General features: G+C 39.6%; 1 protein-coding gene across 1 annotated transcript in view; it reads right to left on the bottom strand.

Annotated features, from left to right (window-relative positions):
* Positions 1–23690, bottom strand: part of TBXAS1 (thromboxane A synthase 1 (platelet)) — a gene marked incomplete at its 5' end in the record, with an annotated part of 129894 nt that extends 106204 nt beyond the window's left edge. The window contains 2 exons of the mRNA XM_008945897.1: positions 18941–18955; positions 23592–23690. Of these exons, the coding sequence (XP_008944145.1) occupies positions 18941–18955; positions 23592–23690 (114 nt within the window). The remainder of the gene's footprint in view (positions 1–18940; positions 18956–23591) is intronic.
* Between the last annotated feature and the right edge of the window lie 600 nt (positions 23691–24290).

The following is a 24290-nucleotide window of genomic DNA, read 5'->3' as shown; positions in this document are numbered from 1 at the left end:
TGAAAATGGATTTGGTATGAGAATGAGCCTGAAGTATCTTAGAGAAAGATGAAGTGTCACCTGTCTCTGAACGGACAATGTACTAGCAGTATCTGAGAATCCTTGAGCCTATAAAAATCACTAAAAAAATTACCATGGGAGGCAGCTGTAATATTTTCATGGCTGGGATTTTGGTTTTGAGGCGGGGAAGGAGGTTGCTTTTAAGTCAAATGTAATCAGACTCATATTTCATCTAACATTATCTAAATACTCGACAACTGCTCTGCACTTCCTTCTCCTGTGTAATCAACCATTTCTGAATGTGATACAATAATGCTGCATGAAAACTACTGGCAGCATGGTAATCTGCTGCAGCGCACCTGGAAGTGCTACTGAGTTCCCACAATCACAGACATGCCATCAGAAGCAACAAAAAAAAAAATTGAAGAAATTTGCTTCAAAACAAATCCTTTAAAATATCTGTGCTTTTAAAATGAGACAAACCAAAATAATGTTTGCAGATGAGCAGCACCATTACAATTGGTCAAAAAATTCCCTCCCTGTTAAGCTGTTCCTTAGGCTGACCCTTCAGACCCACTTACTGGCTTGCTGTATATTACTACATTATTCAGGCAAGTGCTTCTTCTCTGGCTGTGAGGCCAAGTGATACAGAACACCTCCTGTCCCCAAAGTTAAATCACCCTTCTGAGGAGAACAACCATATCCAAACTGCTCATAGCCATGGTGCATGTTCACCTCCTGAACTGTGTCCATGTAACCGATAAAGGACAAATCCATGCTAAGAAGCACATCAATAGGACCTACAGGCACTAAGATCGTGTCCCTGTTTTGTTCCTGAGTCTAACTGTAGCCTTGTGTGATTCATACATCAATTGCTCCTTTTCCCAGTTTGTCACTAGTAGGCTAGACTGAACCTCTGGCAGCCAGCAATGACTGCCTGGAGCAGGAGGAAGGGCAGCAGCACCACAACATTCCCTCAGAAACCTTTGCTTCTTCCTCTGGCAGAAAAATAAGGGTGAAAGTTTGCAACCAGCAAGAGAAAGTTAATGCAGCCACAAACTCTTAAAACATCTTGACCAGATGAATCTTCAAAGAACCTAAAGGGCACCTCTAAAGACCTTTAAAAACCTATTAGCTCTGAAACCTACAATACAAACCATTCACCTCTGCATAACCAGCTGCTAATCTACTCTATGTACTTTGACAACGCAGCAAGAAACTGGTCTATAAAATAGGATATTAGAAACTTTATTACCTTAGACTTAATCATAGCCTACTGCTAACAAAAACAATCAAAAAAGGTTTACTCCTGCTGGAGCCAACCCTTAGCACTGACAACTTGGTGAGATTTAAACAAGGAACTAAGCTCCAGAGCACCCCAAATCCCAAATTCTAACAGCAACTCCAACACTAATTCTGGCATTAGTCATACCTAGGAAACACCATTTGCCTTCATGTAAGTCCTCAGCTTTCATCTAGCCCTGCAGGCTTTCCAGGATCCAGCTTTAGCTGGAACCCCATGCTCACACTATCCCAAACTCTAGCCCTAGTCTCAACCCTACAACCCATGCTAATGAGAGCTACTTGCTCCTCTCACATCCAGCCTTTCCTCTGTACCCATGGCCACTGCACTGTTCAGGGTTAAGCCTAGCTCTGTGTTCCCCCCACCCTGTTCCCTCTCTGGGGAAATCTCTGGGACATGTTCCCAATGTGAGAGGTCGTCCTTCTCGCAGCTCTTGTGCATACCATGTGGCACCTGTGATTGCTCCAGGGTGAATGAGTCTAGTCTTTCTCCCCCTCACTGAGCTCCAGAAGTAATGAGCAGGCAGCAGCACTGGCACATCAGTGGGTTAATTTGTTCATCTTATTTTTAAAGAGGGTTGTTGTCCTTCTCCTGCTAAAAAATGCACTTGTGATCAGGTCTTGCCAACCTGGTTAAGAAACTGCATTTTTAAATTGTACAAGAAAACAGGGAGAAAGCTTGTAGCACGAAGAAAAGACTCTATTCCCATACCTCAGACAGGAGTTATTCATAAAACCTTTTCATAAGATCACTTGTTCAACTCCACTTGATTGACAGGCCATCACCACCAGTTCAGCCAGCAGGTGGAACCAGTAAGCCCATGAACTGCTCATATGGTATTTTATCCACTCACTGGCAGCGGCATGACACTAACTGGTCAACATAACTCTTCCTATATAAAAGAAGTAATGAAAAAAAGGCCTGCAATATCTCCAAGAATGTATCTTACTAAGTCTGCAGTAAGTGACATCATGACACTGGAAAGGCAGAAAATGTCTCCATATATTAGTTTTTTAAATTCTCTGTTGGTAAACCAATATAGTATAGTCTTTCAAACTTTCTTGGTGTTTTCTAAGAGGAAGAACCATGCTCAGCTCTCCCTACACTCATGACATTCGAAGACACATTCTGTAGTGGCTTCTGGTTGAAGCAGGACAGCTCTTTTGTAAAAACAGAACAGAGTTCATTTATGGCATATACCCTATAGCTCGTTATCATTTCCATCTAGTAGGTTCTTGCTTATACAGATGTTATAACCACGCCTCTTCAAGATGTGCGTTGCTCTTCTCTTCACAAATCATCATCATATTGGAGCAAGACCTAACTTCTTACCCAAAGATCACAGCCTTCACAGAGGCCAAAGGTTTGGCACTGTCTGCTGAGCACCATGCCCCAGTGGGGGAGACCACAGGGTCCCTCCCACTCCTCTGCTCCACATGTGAGGGGACTCCCAACCACAGAATACCAGAGGCAATCACTACACACGAGTATTGTTGCTCCCAAAGTAGGCTCACTCTTCACTTACTATTCCTAAATTCTATAGCCAAATCTTCAGCTGCTGCACACCCCACACTGCTGCACCTGGACAACTGAAGTCAGTCATCCTTGGCCATTAAAACTACATGCACAGATATTTCCTCACACTTTCCTGAAAACCTTCCCAGTTCATCATTATCTCTGCTGATAGTCTATTATACTTTTTCCCCCACCATAAAAGTCCATTGAAAACAAGTTTGATTTTATTATCTATGATTAAGGAGGTGTTCTTATAGCTGCAGAGGGAAAAAGAAAATGGCCAAACTAACTCCAAAAAGCTTTGCAATTTCATAAAAATGTCTAGTAGAAGTTTCCAGCTTAATTTGAAACCAACATGCAGAGAGGGTGAGAAAATATCCATGCATTACCTATTTCATCACACTTCTAGGTTCTCCTCTGTCATTAAGATATTTCAAAAGAGTGTTACAAAGTAGAATTGGTTTCAGTGGTTGCAACAATTGCCTTCCACTCTATGGGATAGATCAGACTATACAAAAATGCACCTCCAAGCCCACTCTTTTGTTGTCAAATCAGGACATTCAGCAACTGACTAATGGCTACTGTTCATCATTACTCATTAGAAAAATGGCACAGCCAATACCATCTTACAAATACCGGTGTGGGGTTTTTTTCCCTCTCTGTGGCAAGCAGCCTGGAAACATCTGCTCTTGTCTTCACAAACATTCTCTTAAGTCATGGTTTTGTCAATAGAAACCAAAGCGAGTCATTGCAATGAGGTAAATATAACCATTCATAAATGCTAAAATAAACACATATGGCCTCCTGCAGTCTGACCCAGCCTGATGCAAGTCACACATCATTCCATTTGTTGGTGTAAGCAAGATCAAAATTAAGTCCATGCCTTCATCAGTTTGCATATGGTAGTCAGTTTGCATATTTGGGGTCAAAACAACCAAACCAAAGAAAAAAGTATTTACTGTTAATTTATTAGAAAGTTTAGTATTATAAACAAACTCAGGTTGTACTAGAGAACCTGTGTGCTATACACAGTTTCTGCTGTGCTGAGAAGCAGTTTTTAAATGTTTAAGTCTACTTTCAAGATGATGTAGCTGAACTTTTTAATGTTGAATAAAGTCATAAGACTATTAAAAATCTCTCTATTTATATACACTTCTCATAGATGAAAGGTTGAGGACTAGGAGTTTTTTCGGGTTTTGGTTGTTTTTTTGTTGTTGGTTTGTTGTTTTTTGTTTGTTTGTTTGTTTTGGTTTTTTTTTGTTTTGTTTTTATAAAGAGAAGGTGAAGATAAACAGTCCCAAATAACTTTTGCTACTGATACATTCCCATATATTCAATCATACATGGGAATGTCAGAAAATGTCCTTAAAAACTTGGGATAGATCTTTCAGTTACACAGGAACATCATATTCCATAGTCTGTTCATTCAGAGACATCTTCGCAGGACTTTTGCAGATTCTGGAGAATAGCAAGAGAGACTGTAAGTACTACCTAGCCTCCCAATGCCTGTCCTCTAGGCTGCTGACCCCTTGTCATAATCCTGACCCAAATGCCTTGAGTATGATATCAGGTACCTCAGAAGAGGGTTCAAAGCTGAGCAGAGTTGTTCAAGCTGTTGTGACAGCAAAGCAGGAAGAGTCCCATAGCTCTCTGGGGACCTGTCACCTCCCTTCTCATGAAGATCATAACACAATACACTGCAGAAGAGAGGCTGCTATAGCTGCTAACAGGGACTACTCCCTTTCCTTCAACTGAAAAGTGAAGGAAGTCATGATGGTAACCCACTTTCATACTGTAACTGCAGGAACCAAACTCACACATGGGGAAAAAAACCCTTGCAATTCCTTCCTGTGGGTAAGAATAGGAAGAAAAGTAAGGAAAAAAGAATAACAAAGAAGAAAAGAACCATCACAGCAGGAGTACAGGCTAGGGAAAGGTGCTGGGAGGAATAGCCCTAAACCCTTCTGTCCTTTCCAGGCAATACTTGGGAGAGAACTGGAACTGGACTTAAAGCATTCATTCCCCTTGTGAAAAGAGCTTCAGTCCCAGTTCCTCTCCAAGGCCTATTTGTGTAAAGATACATTACTAATATTTTGTAGCAGTATCTGAAAACCTGGCCTCCCTGATCATGACTGCCCTATAGGGCTGCAGAGATTCGCTAGCTTCTCTACCATGAATGCCAAGGAATGTGGAACAGTTTCAACACAGAAGGATGCAAGTGCATCTTTCCCAAGAATCACCAATAGGTTGCTAAGTAGGGCACCTACTTAGAGGTGAAATGAGCACCTTGGAACGATTTCCAGCAGAAAAAAATGCATTAAAGCCTTTCTCTTGCACTCTGGGCAACTCCCCTTGTCACAGGGGACTGTATTGACAAGGTACAGTTCCACCATTTTCTCTTCTGACTCAAAGGAACACGTCTGCTGCTGCTACATTTTCTTCAGAGGCTGAACCACCAGCCAGTTTCAAAGGTACTTGTGAGGTCCATCTCCTCTTGAAACATCACATTCATAGGTCTCCTAGGTTAGACATGAGGTAGATCTCAAAACTGCTAAGCACTTTGGAACCGAAGTGCTTATGACCATTCTTAGAAAAAGAATGGCAGGTGCTTGAGAAATTGGTGTTGAAATCACCAGCTCCAAGGGACTCAAGGCACTTCTAAGGAGTAGGTGTGGCTGAGCAAGAGCTTTTAATCTGTATTTTCAAATTAAGCTCCTCAAATGGGTATTAAATTCTTATGACTTTCTGATTACTAGCAGAAGCAAGCCGACAGGTGAAGAGGAGGCTTACCAATGGCTTAGTTAAAAAATATTACTTGTGTGCAAAACTTTTCTTCAGATCAGAGTATATCTAACAAATGTCACATTTTCATGCATTTCATATTTTATTGACAATTTTGGCTTTACCTCTTTCACTCAGATGTTGTACTATAGAAATAAAATTATAAATAGACCAGTCTAGGTTAAAATTTCAAACCACTACAAAACACTAAAAGTAAACAAGTAAGTCATAAACTATAACCAAAAGCTGAGAGTCTTTTCAAAAAGTTACTATTGGTCATTCAGTTTCCCGTGTAGCATCTAAATGTTGTTGCCTAATATCTGTTTTCCTGTGTGACGATAACCTGATACACAAAGTGTACAGTTTGAAACAGAACTTGGAATCAGTACTTCAGAACAATGTCTACAATATATGCAAAACAACTCAAGGAGAAAGTATTTCACCTTTTTTTCTCCCCAACGCCAAAATGAAAATTTGAAAAAAAAAAAAAGTCAAACAAAGCAAATAAAAGTTGGTTTGTTTTTTTTTTTTTCAAGACTCCTCATGGTTTTCAAAAACACAAATAGATTCAAGATGCTTTTTAAATCAAACTACTGGAAGAAAGGGGCTATTAAAAATTAAAATCATGGATGCAACCTCCAGCTCAGGAAATTAGCCATGGACAGTCAGACATTAGGGGGCTACTCTATAGGAAGTACGACCCCGTACTTTCCCTGTTGTCCTGCTCTTTTTCTAAGCATCTGCTGCTAGTCAGAGACAGAGCACTCCCTACCCAAATATGTCCCTTTCTATGTTAGTTTTCCTTTGAAGAGTCATTCCAAAAGAAAACTCCAGGTCAGCTGTAATGGTAGCATGACATGCTGTCAACAAATCACATTTGCAATATCCACTTAACAGAGGAATTTGAATTCCCTGCCTGCAACTTCACAATTGTTTCTAAATACATAAATTGTGTATTTACACATCAGGGGGAAAAAAAAACAACTTTGTGTATTAAGATCCCCACATCTATTTGTCAAATCAATAATGCATTTTCGTGATAGTAGTAGCTGCTTTCATTCCTCATTTATTTGTCCCTCAAGAACAGCTAAGCTATAAAACTTTGTACATAGTTGCATAGCACACTTGCAGGATTTTATCTTCCAAGATTTTCATATTTGTGGTTATTTGTCTGGCTTCAATTAAGTAAAAAAAAAAAAAAGACCAAAAGCAATAAATTCCTAATTTATCAAAGCATGTCAAAACATTCTTATATGAAATAGCATTTGTTCATTTGACCCCCACAAATTAATTTGAGCACATCAAAATTTAAGTGTTTGTCATAAGACAATTTCAACAATAATAAAGTCCTATTGCATACAGATAATATTACAGGACTTAACATGAGTTCCCTGGAGCTCACAATTTCAGTAAAGCAGCCTCAGTTCCCAAACAACATGCAACCAGACTGTTCCTCACACCGCTCATACTTCATTTCTTCAAGAAAAGCAGCTAAAATGCCCCTCAGAGTATCAGCAAGTACCTCATTCAAAATAAAGAAACAGTATCAGCTACTTTTGCATTCTCAAACGTATTAGGCCTGTAGCAGCAAGTAGTGCAGATCATGAAGCATAAAGCACATCACATCTTGTCATTTTAAGAGTTCTAGGATAAGATGAAATTTTAAAACTACCAAAAACCTCTCAGATTTGAGCCCTGGCCACAGAGCTCACCAATCCCTTTCTTGGAAAACAGGCCTCATTCAGGTGATCCTTGTGGTCCCTTCCAACCCTGACTGATTCTGATTCTGTTTTAGCAGAGGACTTAGTAGTGTTGGCTTGAGGGTTGGACTCGATGATCTTAAAGGCCTTTTCCAACCTAAAGGATTCTATGATTCTATGATTTGGGAGGTCTGTTTCACCACCCCATTGCTTCAGTTCTACTGCGCTCCCACTGCAACATTTCATTGAGTATCAACCCAACAACAGCCGGCTGCACATGGAAAGGCAACCGGGTACTCAAGTGGAGGTTGCTATCATCCTGCCTGCTGGGACTGCCCATGTGAAGGAGAAAAGAGGCCCCACTCTCTAGAAGACCACACATCAGTGAACTTGCCAGGCTGCACCCATACTCAGCACACACATCACACTTGATTGCATGCACCTAGTGCTTTTGCAGATTCTCAGTATCTGCACTCCCAAGCCCAGCTCTACTGGTGGGTAGGAGATGGGGAAAGGAAGGGTTTGTAATTTCCAACCATCAGCGCTGTCCAGCACAACACGCACTTCCACATCACAAGCACTCATTTTGCATAGCTGCTTCTCCCGCATCTGAGGTCCATGCTGAATGCCCCCAGCATCCAACTGCACGCAAAATAAATGGGATCTTGAAATTGAAAAGAGAACCCTCTGCAACACATCTAACACCCTGCTGAAATTTTTACTTAGAAAAAAAACCTTAAGCCTGGGACCAGCCTAAGTTCTTACAGCCAAAACTGACTGTGCACTGCTGTTATAATATAATAGCTACAATGAGAACCAAGGGAACAGCTGGAAAAAAGGGAAGAAATGAGAACTGCCCCACTTGACCACTGAGGAGGGAAAAACCAAGGCTGCATCATCCAGCAGCAGAGGCATTCAGAGAGCGTCTAATCTGACATGGTGAAACACCACTTGGGAAGGGGGAATTCCCTCTAAAAAAAATCAAACATTAAACAAAGTAAAACCAGAGCTGGTTAGAGAAGCTTAAATAAAGTAACACGGTTGAGAGAACCTGGAAATACTGTAAAAGCAATTTGTTTTCCCAGGCTTTCTGCAAGAAAAAAAATGGAGAAAAGATCCAACAAAACATCTTGGGTTATATGTTTTTTGGAACAAAACAACTTTACTTTGCAAATTTAAATACCTCTGGCTTTTCATTAGAATTTTTAACTGAAGCAAAACATTCTAATCAGCTTCTTATTTTGGCTGTCGACTCTTCGAAGTCAGCCACAACATAAAACTTCTATCTTCCACACATTTCCTAATCAAATCCCAGAAAACATTAAGGGCCATGTAAGGTGTAAATATATATATTTTTTAATACTCGATGCTGACAATATAACATGCTATCTTTTCCTTCTGCATTTGATTACAATTATATTTAGAGGAAATTAAGATAGCCAAATAAAGCTTTAAAATGTTTTAAAATCTTAGACTGAGTGCAGTTTTTGTATCCTAAAGCATATGCAAAAATATTACCAATTATTTAGTTATGATAGTCTACATTATTTTTTTCCCACAGAATCTCTGTTTGATTTTGCCAATGTAATAGTTATAAATAACAATGTCTTGAAAGGTTTTTAATATTACATATTAAAAAAAAAACCCTTTCATGTGAAATGAATCAATCACAAACTCAGGATTCTCAACATTTAGACATAAAGCTCACATGACAACTTGTAGAAGTTGTTAGTGATCTGTAGAGCTCTGTCACCAGAGAGCGATACTAGTAAGTAAGTTTCCTTATTCCTTAATAGTTTCTGTTGCTGACTGAGATTCTTCAGGGGCTTATAAACTTCAGCAGTTTGGTCAGATGTTCAAAGTGGTTTTTATATGCAACCCTTACGCTTAGAGGGAACAAAGCCAAAGTCAAAGACTCTGGGCTTATTTTTTCCCCCTAGTGGATAAATAGCCCTATCTTTCCCCTAGGCTTCTTCTCCAAAATAGTGAGACCATTTTGGCTGAAAAATTCACAATGAAAAATATTAATTGAAGCAGTTAACATTTGATAATCTACTGAAAGGTAAGCACTGTAATGGAAGACATTGGGCAACTTTAGCTATAGATATCACCATTGCTTCTGATACAATACAGCTTGTTTGGAACTGATGAAATACCAGTATAGTCCTGATGATATTAAAATGTGACTGAAGATCAGTGACTAGTAAAACTGGCATGTTTCTGAGCCATTGTTAAATTATTCAGAATTATTTTAGGAAAGCTGCATTAAAAGTGCAAGAGTGCAGTTTTAGCTTCATCTAAATGCGCATACCGAAAATAGAAAAGGAAATGGGGAAACTGTCCTTTGCAATTACCTTGAAAAGAGAAAAAAAATATTATCTTGTGTATCTTCAACTTACAATTAAGCTTGCAGAGAAGAGCAGTGCAAGTTAGTTCTTGGTTTTACTACTTATTTCCCCAAACCCTTTTCTGCAGGAGCAAGCATAAAAGGAAAAGCAGAAGAATGGGTCATTATTTCAGTAAAGAATGTAGTTATTTTAGTTTCTATTGCTTAACACCAGTGGGGGGAGACTGGCAGGAGTAAATAAATAACAGTGATCAACAATCCTTTTCTTTTGCTGCAGCATAGCTGTTTCTTGATCCTTGTATATACCTGTTGCTCTGTGTGTGTCTGTGGGTCTAAATGGAGCCTCCTCTAGCTACCTCCAAGTCTTCAGAAACAGGTGAATGAAACATGAAAATGAGCAGTGCCCAGGTGTGCCTAAAGCAGTGAGCACTCATTATGCTGGAGAGCTGGGAGCAAGCCATGCGGTATGAAAACTCGAATTTTACACCCTTCCTCCTCTTTCCTTTTAATTGTCATGAATTTAAGGGCGATGAAAAGTCAGCAGCACTGGCAAGTGCTCTGCAGCTTCCTTTGGTTGTGGTGAGGAGCACTGTGTGCACAGTGCAGCGCTTCCCCAGCACCTGTGTAACACACTACAGAGTGTTCCCTTCTTAAGGCCCAGACCAGCCAACTATTTGCTATCAACTGTTTACAACAAATGGTGCCAAGATATGTTGTTGCTATATAAACAAAGAAGAATTCTCTCTAGAGACTAAAATAAGGCCTGCCAACTCGTTTTTCACTTATGATCCATTTGATTTACAGCAAAAACACATTGCCAGTGGTAAGGAACACGTCATCTCTGGACATCCTTTCCCATGGAGGTTTTACTCTTGCAGAATGAACATTACATACAGTATGATCACAAGGCGAAGAAAACAAGATGGCAAAAATTTTTGGTTAGAACAAATCTACTGGAGTTAATAGCTAGGTGATTTTGTAAAGATCAGAAGAGAACTTTCCAGGCTCTGGTCAGAGAACCTCTACTAAAACAGACGCTTCAATTTAAGATGTTACTACCCCATCAGCTGTATGCCACACCCCATCTATTGGAGATTATCACCACTGAAATGGAACTGTTAGAGAGCCCGTGTGCGCATTCATCATCTGCTTCAGCGCCAAGTGAGCCTGCATAGTTTTGAAAAAGTCCACTAAGATGGATTAAGCTCCTGAGCTGAACCAGATGAGGAATGCTCACATGATCCATTTTTTAGGCCTTGCTGTGGGAATAGCAGGTCCAACTAAGACATCTTAATGAAAGGTTGTTAGCATTGTGCTAGGTAAGAATATTATCACTATATACCAAAAAAACCAAACCAAACAAACAAACAAAATAAAAAAAAGAAAGGAAGAAACTTCCATATGTTTAAGTTCAGATATCAACATAAAGGCAGGTAAACAGATTGTTACCTGAATGAACAACTGAAGAATGAATTATTCTCACTATTTTTGAGATGAAAATACTACTTTTGAAACACTTAAAATGGAAAGCAGAGGCTTGCAAGATTTAGTATAATAACGCCCATATGTATTACATTAACTCACTGAAGAGAGATGAACTTGCACACACACAAGTCCCCAGATATAACTTCTATAAACAAAAAGCATATCCATGAAAAAAAGTCACCATAATAGTTAACAGAAAGTATTCACAAGTGGTGGGGTAGGGATTTATAGCCAATGGAGACACTGGGTGACATGATACTCAGATGCAGCCTCTGGCACTGGAAGTCACCACAGCACACATTGATGAAGGCTGGGCAGATAAGCTGGAAGGAAGATTACTGTCACTGTCTGTCTTGCTATTATGCTAGTCTTTTGACTTCTGCTGCTGGCTACCTTTGAAAGAGGACACTCAGCTAGTCTACAAAGATCTTAGGCAGGATACAAGACATCCACTCAAGCTATCATATATTTCAGTGTCACATCTGCTCCAATGCTCACTGCTGAACTTCTAGACCTCTGGGTAGGCACATGTAAGTCACTTCCCTGTGCTGTGAAACTTCACTTGCACAGACCTGAACAGGTTCGTCTATCATCAGATGCTTTAAAAGGACTTTCTGTTCATGAGCAGGTGAGTTATCTCCAAATCACAGAATCACAGAATGTTAGGGGTTGGAAGGGACCTCCAGAGATCATCGAGTCCAACCCCCCTGCCAGAGCAGGACCATCTAGTCTAGGGCAGGTCACACAGGAACACATCCAGACGGGTCTTAAAAGTCTCCAAGGTTTGAGACTCCACAGCCTCCCTGGGGAGCTTGTTCCAGTGCTCTGGAACCCTTACAGTAAAGAAGTTCTTCCTCATGTTGAGGTGGAACTTCTTGTGCTCCAGCTTGTGACCATTACCCCGTGTCCTATCGCAGGGCATAAGTGAGAAGAGTGTAGATAAAGACATGAAAACAAAATAAATTACTGGGTCTAAACTCTGATTGCTCAAGTCTGTAAAAAGCAAACTTGAATGTTGTGATCTGAACCTATATAAATTCTGGAATAAGTGACATACTAATCACTCTTCTTCTAATGAAAGCAGACTGGGAAAGGCAGGAATCAAAGGACAAGATGCTCTACTATATGTGAAGAATAGGGAAAAGGCAGAAAACTGTAAACAAAACAATCAATCTGCTACTGACAACAGTTTCAGAAGTCAAAAATGAGGGACTGTTTAAAACCCACGCTATTAGAATCAATAAGCTTCAGAAAAATTAACTCCACAGTATATGCTCAAAGAAGTAGGATAAGTTGAACATCCCTTTAAAAAACAACAAATCAACAGAAATCAAAGGTCAGGACCAGCAAAGACCATGATGAACTGCATCTCCACTCCACATGTATCACACCTACTCATACACAGTCAGCTAAGGACAGGACTACAGAAGGAAGCAATACTGTATTTAAACAGGAAAACAATATTTATCAGCTTTAAGATTTCACATATTTTATCCATCGATAAAATGTGTTCTTTCAATAAGGAACAGAGCTTTGAGAATAGATAGTCCTTTCCTGTTTGTAAGTGTTGTTTGTCTCCAGCGTTGCAGTATTAAATAAAAACCCAAACAACAGTGCTGCAAAACTGGTAAATAAATAGCCAACGTAAGTTTGATGAAAGATTGGCTCAGAAGACTGCTTTTGGCCTGAATAGAAAGATATGCCTTCATCCTGTTTTGACTACACTTATACATTTACCGAACATAATTGGATGTAGTTAATATTGCAGGAGCCTTCAAACAGTGCACATTTCCCTCATTAGTGGGTTTAAAGCCTTAATGATATCTCCTGTGCTGCAGAAAAGCCCGATGTAGGCTTTAAAAGTGATTGGCAAGTTTCAACAGGAGAAAAACTGAGGAAAGGGAAGGCAAAACCTAGTAAAACTCTGATCTTCTTTTCTTCAGTCATTTAGAAAAGGAAATTTTGCAGGATGATAGATGAAAGAAAAACAAGGTGAGGATAAACAAGCCAAAAAGGATAATTTTGAAAGTTGATCTTACCGTAACTCAAAGAAACACATGAAAGAATAGGGGAGAGGGTAGAAAGAGGGAATGTCCCTTCACATAAGTGCAACACCCAGAGACACATACCTATTTAGTCCTGCACAAACCCCTTCTGACGCAAACAAGTGCATATGCACAGAGTATTGTCAAATCAGCATCTTCCTACACCTGCAGCAAAACCACCTTTTTGTAGTTTCATTATGCAGCGTTTTTTTCCCCCCTTGAAATTTCAATAGAGTTGTCTGGGAAGTCTTGCACTGAAGAAACAGTATGTCACAATATAGCATTAACTAAGCACATGCAAAGGGTTTGGGGTTTTGTTGTTTGTTTGGTTTGGTTTTGTTATTGACTAATTTTGACCATTTTCCAGGAACAGAAATTTCACAGGCTGGTTTAGTTTCAAAAGAAGTGTAATTACGTACAGCTGTATTCAGTATTTCTTAACTGCCTTGAACAATTGGTGAAAAGCAGATTTGCACACATTATCAGCCACTATCATTAGTGCTGCAAAGTACGTAATCCATCTGGTGTTCTCGTGTCTACCTAGGAGCAGGTATTGAACCAATGATGGCTGCAGTATAATAACATAAAGAGCATTAAAAACTAACAAAACAACACAGCAACCCTAGTCATTTCTCCACACCAGATCGTCCTTGAGTTTGTGTTCCCTTATGGTTTTGCAAACCATTTTTACGTGTATAGGCATGGAGAGTGGAGAATTAAAAATGTAAATTTCATTAACACGCAGTTTTGCAGTCTTCACAGGAGAAGAGGTAGCAGGATACCATGGTGATGGCAGCACTGCGGCCCATTAATAAACCAGAGAAAGACTCAAGGAGAGATTCAAATACTCAGACCCATGCTGATAAATAACTCTTACAATAAATCTTGTAAAAGATAAGATGACTGTGCATCTGAATATCAGCTGTGGTTTCAACCTACTGATCCATCATACCGTGTCTTAATGCAGGGTGAGGGAAGAGGAAACTTGTTTTTAAGCCTCCTAACCTCCTTACAGTCAACTACATTGCTATTATATTGCTAAGGTTTATGGCCCATAGCATTTGAAAAGATACAACCCATGTCTGGAAAAGTGAAAATGTGTAAAGTTTTTATTCTTGTATCCCATCTGTGTGTAACCCATCTGTTTCTACCGTCAACTGCTAGCCCTTCATACAGGAGGGATCAGATGGTTGTATTTACTACCTTACCTGCAAATATGACAAATATTAGTGTTTGCTTACTCAGACATTCATAAATCTTAAGCAAACAAATTCACATGACCTACCTGGACAACAATATATTAGCCAGTTAAAATAGCCAACTCACAAAAAGCGTGGTTATCTCCAAGCCCAGCTCTGACCACCACTGCTGGGTACATGCTGACTGCTTGCAGGAGAGCTCCCTCCAATCACAAGACAACAAACCTTCCTCAAATGACAAATCATCTAAGTAACCTCTCAAAGAAAATAAAATGCCTGCTAGAGGCTCTCCTCTTTAACAGAGCATCAGTGTTTTCAGATGGCTCACTTGTAAGTTGTTCTGTGGCATTCCAAACTGTTATCAATATCTTCCTAAACCTTCAGAAACTTGTCTTTATCAAATACTTAAATGTGTGAGAAGAGACCACGCAAGGCACAGACAAATAAAGGCTACTAGTTAAGGGAACATCCCCATTATGGACAGTTTATAAATAAATATACTTAGCTAAATACATGCTCACAGCTCACTGAATTAAATGAGATATAAGAATGTGCATAGAAGTAAATGTTAACAGCTTTTTAGGAATAGCAGTCACCAGAGGCACATGGCAAGTGTTCAAGATAGGTAGGTACATATGAACTTTCTCATCTTGCAGGACAGAGATTTCACTTGGTTTCCCGTTCTGAATTAGAATTGCAAATAAAAATGACAAATTTAAGTGAAGATAATCCTCAAAATACACTCAGTTGAACATGTTAATATTAACTACTTCATTTTTTTAAAAAAATTCTTAAAAATACTTACATTTTAAAACAGAGAGCTACTTGAAAGGGATAAAAAAATTAGATTTTTTTCAATAAAATTTTTCCTCTGTATTTCTGAAGCTTCTTCTGAGAAGAAACAAAAAAAAAGTCCCACCACAACTATTGAATTATCAGATAAACCAAAACCTAACCCTTTGCCATCAGTTCTGAAGCAGCAACGTTCACTAATGATAACGTTCAGCTTGAAATTCCCAGCATACTCTTTTCCATTTGTTAAAGTGACAAAGCACTTCCTAAATAATTTGGCCTTGTGAACACAGAAATTGTGTAGCAAAGCCAAAAACTGAGCTCAGACCTCCTAAATCCCAGCCCAAAGCCCTAATCACAAAATCAGGCTTCTTCTCGCTAGGATTCAGAGGATCAGGTGATTCCCAGAACACAGTCTACTAATATGTCAAGTCTTTCTTTGAGGCTAACTGAAGCCAGTCTGATTAATTTTACAGTCAATAGCAGTGATCATTTGACATTAGTTTTGTGCTATTAGCTGCAGCATATGGGGAATCAGGGGCAATTTGTTGTGCATGCATAAAAAGACATACACAGTCTGAAAGAAATGACCCTCTCAATATTTATTATTTTAATTTTAAAATGCCTATTGCAAGCATATGCACTGCTACTTTAAAACATTTAAACAAAATTGGATTTAATTGCTCAGAAAAATTAACCTGCAAGCTTTGAAAGAAAAAAGATGAAAGAAAAAAGCAATCCAGAATTGAAGCTATTCTAACAGGTAAAGGAGGCAAAACAGTCACATACATATTTACCAAGCTAGAAAGGTATCCTGGTATGTCTAGAAGACAGCCATGGAGACACTCTGGGGAAAGAAAGGAGATAGATCATTATGGTTCTTGAGCCTAGGAGTCCCTGCTGCAGTACAGCCCAGTGAGAACCATCAGGTCAAAACAAGGATAAAAGCCCTTGCTCATCTTCCTGGCAGAGACTGGCACTGGAAGATCTCTCAAGCAACAGGGCTCATGTGGCTGTACAAAAGCACCCACAAATATGCAGTCAAACAAATTAATATTAAACAGTTAAGTGCTATATACTGCCAAATGTGTTCCATGCTAACATAATTCCCTTTCTATAATGATGCTGTACCAGCCAAGACTTCAGACCAACTATGATCTAGCAGCTGTAGAAAACTGCTAGGCAAAAAAAGGTAAATTTTAATAAATTCACTGCTTCAACACCTTTTCACTTATAAGGCATGGAACGATTTTTGGAAGCACTGAATATTCTCAGCTCAGTGAAACTGAGCCTTATCATACATGTGGCAGGATCGGCACTTGAATTTGTCCTACAAAGTCAGGGAGCGAGGGAGGAGACAACACCACAGCTCTGTATCACAAAGACCTGGATGTTCAAGGCACAGCCTGCCATCAGGAGAGATGGCTTTGTTGCATCAGGAACTGAAATGGCACCGTGGCATGTACGAAGAGGCACATTTTGTGAAGTTTCCATAATAACAGATGGCACAATTGACATCCACAAGGCTTTAGTGAGGACTAGAGATTCAGCTTCTCCTCAAATCACAGAGACCCCAAATCAACACACGTGCACCAGTATGCATCCGTAAATGCATACAAATATCTATGCATGCACACATGCAGGTGTAACAACTAATCCTGGGACATGTACACTCCAGAAGCATTACGCTGGTCACCTTCCGTGTCCTGTGTGAACCCAACAAACCCCACGATGAAACAAGGTGAAGGAATGGGAAAATGAAAGCATATCTAAAAAGATTGAGTCAGTGAACAAATTTAAAGCACGTTCCTTCCCTCTGCTTCTCTCACAGAAAAAAACAGCTTGTTTTTAAAACTGTCACAACCAAATTATTAACACACACTGGAGCATCACTTGTGTACTAAACCAGCCCACTGACCAGTCATTTTAAAAGGTGGGAAATTGAAGATCTCATTACATATATATATATATATATATATTTTACTTTTTTCTTTTTTCCCCATTTGTTGACATAATTCTCCAAATATTGACTTGCCTGCTGTCATACTGTGTCACTAGTGCTCCAAACCACGTGTTCGTGGCAAAGTGAGCCTCCAACAAAGCACACTCATCATCTGTTTACAAACCAAGTTCATTGCACTTTGCAACAACAATTTGGAAATAACTAAGAAATTCACATGAAAGCATGGTGATGATGGTATTGACACAACCAGGAATAATCCTAGGACATTTAATTAGAAGAAAAGAAACATTTCTAAACCAAACAACCAAGGGTATAGGGTCAAGGCAGCATGTGTCTTTTGGCAGCAGTATACAACTCTTTGTTCTATAACTACTTTTATATGATGTCTCCAAACAAGTATGTTAGTGGGTTGATTTTTCAAAACAAAACCTGTCTTTGTGAGAGAGAGACTGATGAAACAGCCCAGCCCATGAGCTGGATCAAACTGTGGGTTTGGATAAACAACTGGATTGCTACTGTTTACTGAATGACAGCACATCAGAAGAGCTGCTGCAAACAGGCAATGCTTGTACTCCGAAAACCAAGGCAGGATGCATCAAGTAAGATCTCACACAAGACACGCAAGCAACCTTTTTGCAAAAGGCCAAGAACACACATACACAGAGTCAGTCCCTGTGTGTCAAGGGTTAGGGCTGGGCCGGCCACTAGATGAATGACACATGCTCTTTATCAACTCCTCCCCCTTCCAAAATGTGAAGAGAAAGGGAATTAAGGAAAGATGTATGGATTGCAAAAAAAATCTAGAACAGCTTTAATGAAAATAATAAAATTAAATATATACAGATATTTACAAACCCAGTATTGAACCCAAGCCCCTTGATGGTAATTACATAGACTTCACCACTGATGGTGTGGGCAGGCACTGGGGAAGTCCCAGACTGGACTCATCAGCAAATGGGAACCAGATTCAGGAGCTGGATTCAGGAATGCATAGACTGGGATCCAAGGCAGAATGAACAGAGTTTTCCTCAGACACCAGCCATTGAAGAAGACAGGTTGACCTTTGTGATCCCTCAGCTTAAAATTGAAGGTGATGTATATGGCATGGAATACCTTGTTGCTCAGCTTTGGGTCACTTTTCCTGTCTGCCCCTCTCTGCAGGTGTGACCTCTCACTTAATGCACCCCAGTATGGTGCAAGAGTTAGCAGTGACCTTGGCTTCTATGGGAGCTAGCATAAACAAGAGCCTTCCTGCATAGCAATTATTAGTAGTGACTATAAACATCAAGCACTATCACTTCTAGAAGCAGACACTCTCTGCAAAAAAATGCAACTAATTTCAGGAAGTGCTGCTACTTAGAAGAGATTTAGCGCAAAAGTAAAATCACTGAACAGAATTAGTTCTGTTCCAGCTCAAATCAGAACACTGAGGCACCCCACTGAGCTCTTTGAAGCCAGCTGTGCACCCCAGCCCAGTTCTGGTGATGCATAATCGTGATCAGTTGGCATAGGATCATCTGAAGTTATGCTGATTTATTCTGGCTGAGGGCCTGGCACAAAATTCACAGAATTAGAGGATGGCTGAGGTTGGAAGTGACCTCTAAAGGGCATCTTGTATCAAATTTGGTTAGACCTTTTGACAGAGCAATATACTGGCAATAAAACTCTCTGTGTATGGTGTCCCCTAATAAGAGACCAGAAAGAACAGCCCGTGCAGGGCCACAGCAGCTGTCCTGGACCACAGCTGAACAAGATGCAGAAAATAGGATCCTTCCTCCTTGGTGGCTGTATTTTATTTGTTTAATGCCACAGGTAGGCCTGAAGCCTTACAGATACAACAAAACTAAGATGAAGTCAACAGCTTAGTTTAACAGGCAAATTCTATTTGTGAAAAGAATAATCTTGTCCTACACAGATGAACTAGGAGATTGGGGGAGGGAAAGCAAAAAAAAAAAGCCAGGAAATTTGCTTTTCCTTCAAGAGGGATACAAAGAATTTATACTGCCATGTTATATCAACTTCCTCACTACTCTTTTGTTCTTACTTTTACCACTTCATTATTATTTGTTAATCCATTGTTTCTTTTTCCACTGTAGCAACAAAGCTCCTGAAGAGAAAACAGTGATGTTTTGTTACAGCTAGAAGTGGTGTAGATTTTTCTATTAAAAAATGTCATCCTCCTCCAGCTGGTTCGCATGTAGATTTACGGATTTGGTCTGGATCAACTCTGAGTTTCCACTTGTGATAGCCACATGCATCCTGGCACAGCAATGACTCCAGCAGCCTTGCAAACTTTTACTAGCCAGAATTTAACTTAGGGCTCACTGATCCACATGTTTATCAAGTACTTTGCCCCGCAACTTCTGAGTCATTTAAATTGTGTACCAGGCAATTTCTTTCTTCACATTGCTCCATCTTAACATTCTGCTCCCACTTTTTTAAAAGTACCTTTTAATGATTCTTAAGTACTAATTCAAAAACAAACTTTTAATGCAGAAATTAAAAACAATCCGAAAACAGTTTATGTATCATTATCCTGCCTGGCAGAATGCAACAAACATCATAAACTTATCTCCCTCACAACACAGCAACGCAGCTAAAAATGGTTTTAGTGCTCTTAAAAGGAAACTATTCAAGAGGTGACTTACCAGAGTTGTGAGAAAAAGGTATCATTTACTGCAACACAGCCCTGCCTAGAATGCTGGCTGAGGTTTCCATGGTTAACCTAAATTAAAATCAATTCCATACTTTTTGGCAGAAGGTCTGTAAGCTAATTTTCATCTTTTCTTCTTCAACTATAATTAAAAACATAGGGAAAAGGTTTCACATGCCTCAAGCATGAAGGTATGTTACAGTAGACATTTTGGGTTTTAAATGGTTACAGTGCCCACCTTAAGTCAAAACTAGATGGGAAAGAAGAATGTCATTATTGCATCTGATTATACAGTTAACAATAAATATACCCCATGCCTACAGGGGAATAATACCCTGTGTGCTAGATATACTTGCTTGTTCTAAAAGGAAGTGAACCTTAATGCAGATGTGATCTGCGTCATCACAGACTTCTGTCGCAAGAATTACTGATTAATAACTCAAAACCAGCAGAATATGGCAAGGGAACCAAAAAATCTTTTTACAGCGATATTTGAAAGCTATTCACAGTAAAGATGTGAAGTGTGTAATATCAAGGGGAAACATGATTGCATAAAGTAAACAGGATTTTTGCTTCTGATCACATGCAAAATCTACTCTGTCCACATAATGAATGAGAAGATGGGTTCAATGTGTGAGAAGTGTACAAGTGGTCCAGGTCTCTCTGCATGTGGAGACAGGACACAAGATGCTTCCAAAGAGTCCCCTCAGCAAATCAAAACCACCTTGATTCCATAAAGGTCTTCTAATGACTTCCCAGAGAGAAGCCAGCAAGTGAACAATCCCAGATTAATGTCATTCTTCTTATGATCACTGAAAAGCAAGACATAACATTATAAACACCTTTAATAAAAGCTTGGAGGTCACTGAATCATCATCTTATCTGCTTCTGTCTGTCAAACACATCCACTGTCTGCAGTCCTTCACAAGCTCAATTTCCCATTGTCTCTTACTCTGATGTATACATATTTTAAGATGAATTAAAAGAGTAGCAAAATAAAAATGGAATATAAGCTTCTTCCACACTTAGCTTTTACAATTATTCCTGCACACCCTGCAACTTAGTGATGCTTTGTTAACATAATTGCTACAAGGGCTACAGAGTGTGGTGAATAAACTCTCCTTGCACAATTCTGAGTTAGATAACTCACATTCCACCTCTGGTGAATGAAATACAAATCTTGATTTTGGAAATGCACCGGTGAGAGCATGGGTGTGAAGCATGACGGATTTTCCCAAGGACTGTTCAAACTCATCAGTGTCACTCCCTTTCCCCTCCTTCTCACCCTTAAAGACTGACACAATTAGGAGAAAAAAAAAAAAAAAAAAAAAAAAGGCTTTGGGTTGAAATAATGAGCGTGCACCATGTCTGGACTGAAAGATATTAGCCTAGCTTTATGAAGAGCACTAACTCCAATGCCAATTCTATAATCACTCATCAATAGACCATTTAGAGAAGGAAGGGGTAAAATAAGGTGGGGGGATCTATTTTGCATTTTGGATTCTCCACTAGCAAATGTAAACCCTCACTTAAAGCAAAGGAGCTTGCTTTAAGTTCTTTTCAAAGATACAAACAGAAGAAATCCTACTAAAAGTCTTAAAATTATATTTATTTAGTCAATATGAGAAGAAAGAATTCTATTACTTGCAAAGTGCTTTGCTCACTCTCACCTTTCAGTTATTATTCACATACAATCAAAATGACATCTGAATAAATTCCACTGTCCTTCATTATATACCATCCAGCATTATTTATCTTCATATAGAACTGTTAGTATATAGGTTAGCTGAAAACTTCATCAAGAGAGCTAATTGCAAATTAAAGAGGAGAGGTAGCTTCCAGTCTGAAAATTCAAGAGGTGAAAAAGCTCTCTAAGTTACATGTGGAAGGATCCAGAAACAGAACGCTGCTTATCTTCAGTAAGTGAAAAACAATGGGTGGAAGAGGGGAACAAAGTGGAAAGTGCAAAATATCAATGCTCAGGATTGCAGCTGTGTGAGAAGACCATGGAACAAGCAGATAAAAACTTTTAAGATGAAGCAAGTTCATTTGAATTAGACTCCTGGGCATTAAGATGGCCAGAAATAGCAATAGAGCACAGGGGTAAAGCTGTTCATTTTGTTAGAAAGGTGGGTAGGAGTTAAATTTTCCCATCTGCCACAGGCTTTCTGGTTTGTGGTGAGGATGTCACTCAGCCTGTGCCTCAGTTCCTCATATATAAAGCAGGATGTTGTGCCAAAAATGGTTCAGGGGACCGTCAGGTGATAAGTGCAAGATATGAACCTTCATACACAGCTCTACCTAATAGATCCCTGAAAAATAAAAAAAGGGAGAGAGAGAGACTGGCTGTAGTTATTCCACCTATCTGAATTTTAGAGAAGAACATGGATAATACAGAACATGACAGATGTACAACCACAAGAGATAAACCTTGGACCATAAAAGCCTGGGAAAAAAAGAACAATTTTGCCTGACAGACAATGCACATACAGATATATTCAAATGACAAGGCTGACTAAAATTAAGAGCAGAACAAGTATCTGAATGTACCCTCAGAGGAATGCTGTCTAATTTCAGGGAGATGTTATTTGAGCACCAGCTACTGCTATGAATCGTAAGCACAGTTTACTCCTTCAAATATACAGAAGAAAAACATGGGAAAGTTATAGACAGGAAGAAATAGGGTTCCTGCCCAGGGGTAGAAGAAGGGAAGGTGTGGGAAATTCCTTCAAAACAGAAAATATGGGGAAAAGACCCTTGCCACACACAACATCTTCAGCCTAAGAAGCTTGCACACTAGGATTCTTCCATTCAGATGTGAGTTATAGGCAGAACAGAGGTCACCTGGTACAGGTGGTTATTAAATAAGATACAGGTAGTCACAAGATGAACCTCATGTACCAAAAGAAGCAAGCAAAGGAGACAAGCAGTCCGCAAACAGACTGTCTGGCTGCAGAGAGGACCAGAGGGGCAGAGGACAGACAGCTGATCAGAGGTGAAATTTTCCCTGAGGGCACAAACAACCCTCCTGAATGCATGTGAGTTTATTTGAACAGGTTTGAGCATACAATGGGGCCAGGAGGAAGCATGGGTTGGATGGCACTGAGGCAGCACATGGTCACAGTGACAGTGTTTTCTTGTAAAATGCTGAGGAACTGCTGAAAATCTTTACTATCCCTCTGGCCATTCCCTCCTCATTATTTGTTCTAACCAGTACTTTTAAAAGAGCTCTTTAATATACAAGCATGTAACCAACAGCATATACATTAGTCCTTGCTAACTTCAATTTTATTCTTTACTATTTATTATTTTCAGAGTGATAAGTATGACCAAGCAACATAGATTAACTGCAGGAGAAATGTCCCTGTCCCAAGCAGCCTTCTCCTGCCCTAGAAAATCTAAAATCACAAAGTCACGCCTGACAGAAATCAAATAATACTGTCCTCATATTACAGATTGTGAACCAAGGAAGAGAGCTAGTAAGTGATTTTTCCCAGGATTTCACAGGAGGTCAGTAGCAAAACTGGATATTGAAATCCTCTTTCTTTGGCATCCACCTGGTGCCTCAATCACAAGGACAGTGGATCTCTTTTAAGCACATTCTCTTTCACCCTCAGAGAGTCCTGGTAATAGGAGTCTTTCACTAAATGTATGGATTGAGTTTATACAGTTTAAAGTCTTATTGAACCATGTTGTACTTCTCCCCCGCCCCCTCTGTTTCCAGCTGCCTCGCAATCACTTTTGGTCTGAGCTCAGATTACCAGTAATATCAACTCCATTCACAAAGCCAATCTTTTTATCTACTTACAGTTCTGTTGGTGAAGTTACTGAAGTCTGTCACTAAGATTTGCTTGATCATCTCTGGTGTGGAGACCACCACAAACATCTGGCGACCAATGTAATACCTACAGAGAAGGAAAGTAGAGAGTCATTTTAAGAGATAATGGCCACCAGAGAACCACCTCCTTCTCTAAAATATCTCCCTTTTGGCTTGAAAATATTTGCCATGAACAAATATCACAGAAAACATATTCCCTCGGGTAAAGCAGCATCTTTCCCCATCCCTCTCAACTATTAAATTAAGATGTATTGTCCTGCAATTTAAAGGAAACAGCTTAAAACCTTTTACCGATTAATCAATGCTCAGTCAACACTCTAATGTAAAGGTCTACACACTCTATACTCACTACAAATTCTGTACAGAGTGATGTATCACTAAACCAAACTAGAGAGGGGCAAAACATTAGAAACCAACAACCCAAAAAATCATGAAAGACCTACAAAATTGATTATCCTGCAGTTAGCCATATGAAATACCTTTCCATGGAAAAGCTCTGTGTACAACGAGCCTTTCCAGAAGTCCCCCCAGCACGGCTGCAGTCAAGGCACACTTCCACTTCTTCTACCAGCAGTGGAACTGAGTGCAGCTTAGACCCCAGGCTCTGCACTAGCACAAACGGAACTGTTTAACAGAAACCATCTGAACCTTACATAACGCCAATGGGGG

This window comes from Merops nubicus, unplaced genomic scaffold, assembly GCF_000691845.1.
Source record: "Merops nubicus isolate BGI_N331 unplaced genomic scaffold, ASM69184v1 scaffold3248, whole genome shotgun sequence".
Taxonomy (NCBI): Eukaryota; Metazoa; Chordata; class Aves; order Coraciiformes; family Meropidae; genus Merops; species Merops nubicus.
The sequence above is the reverse complement of the archived record's forward strand: the minus strand, read 5'-3'. Positions and strand labels throughout refer to the sequence as shown.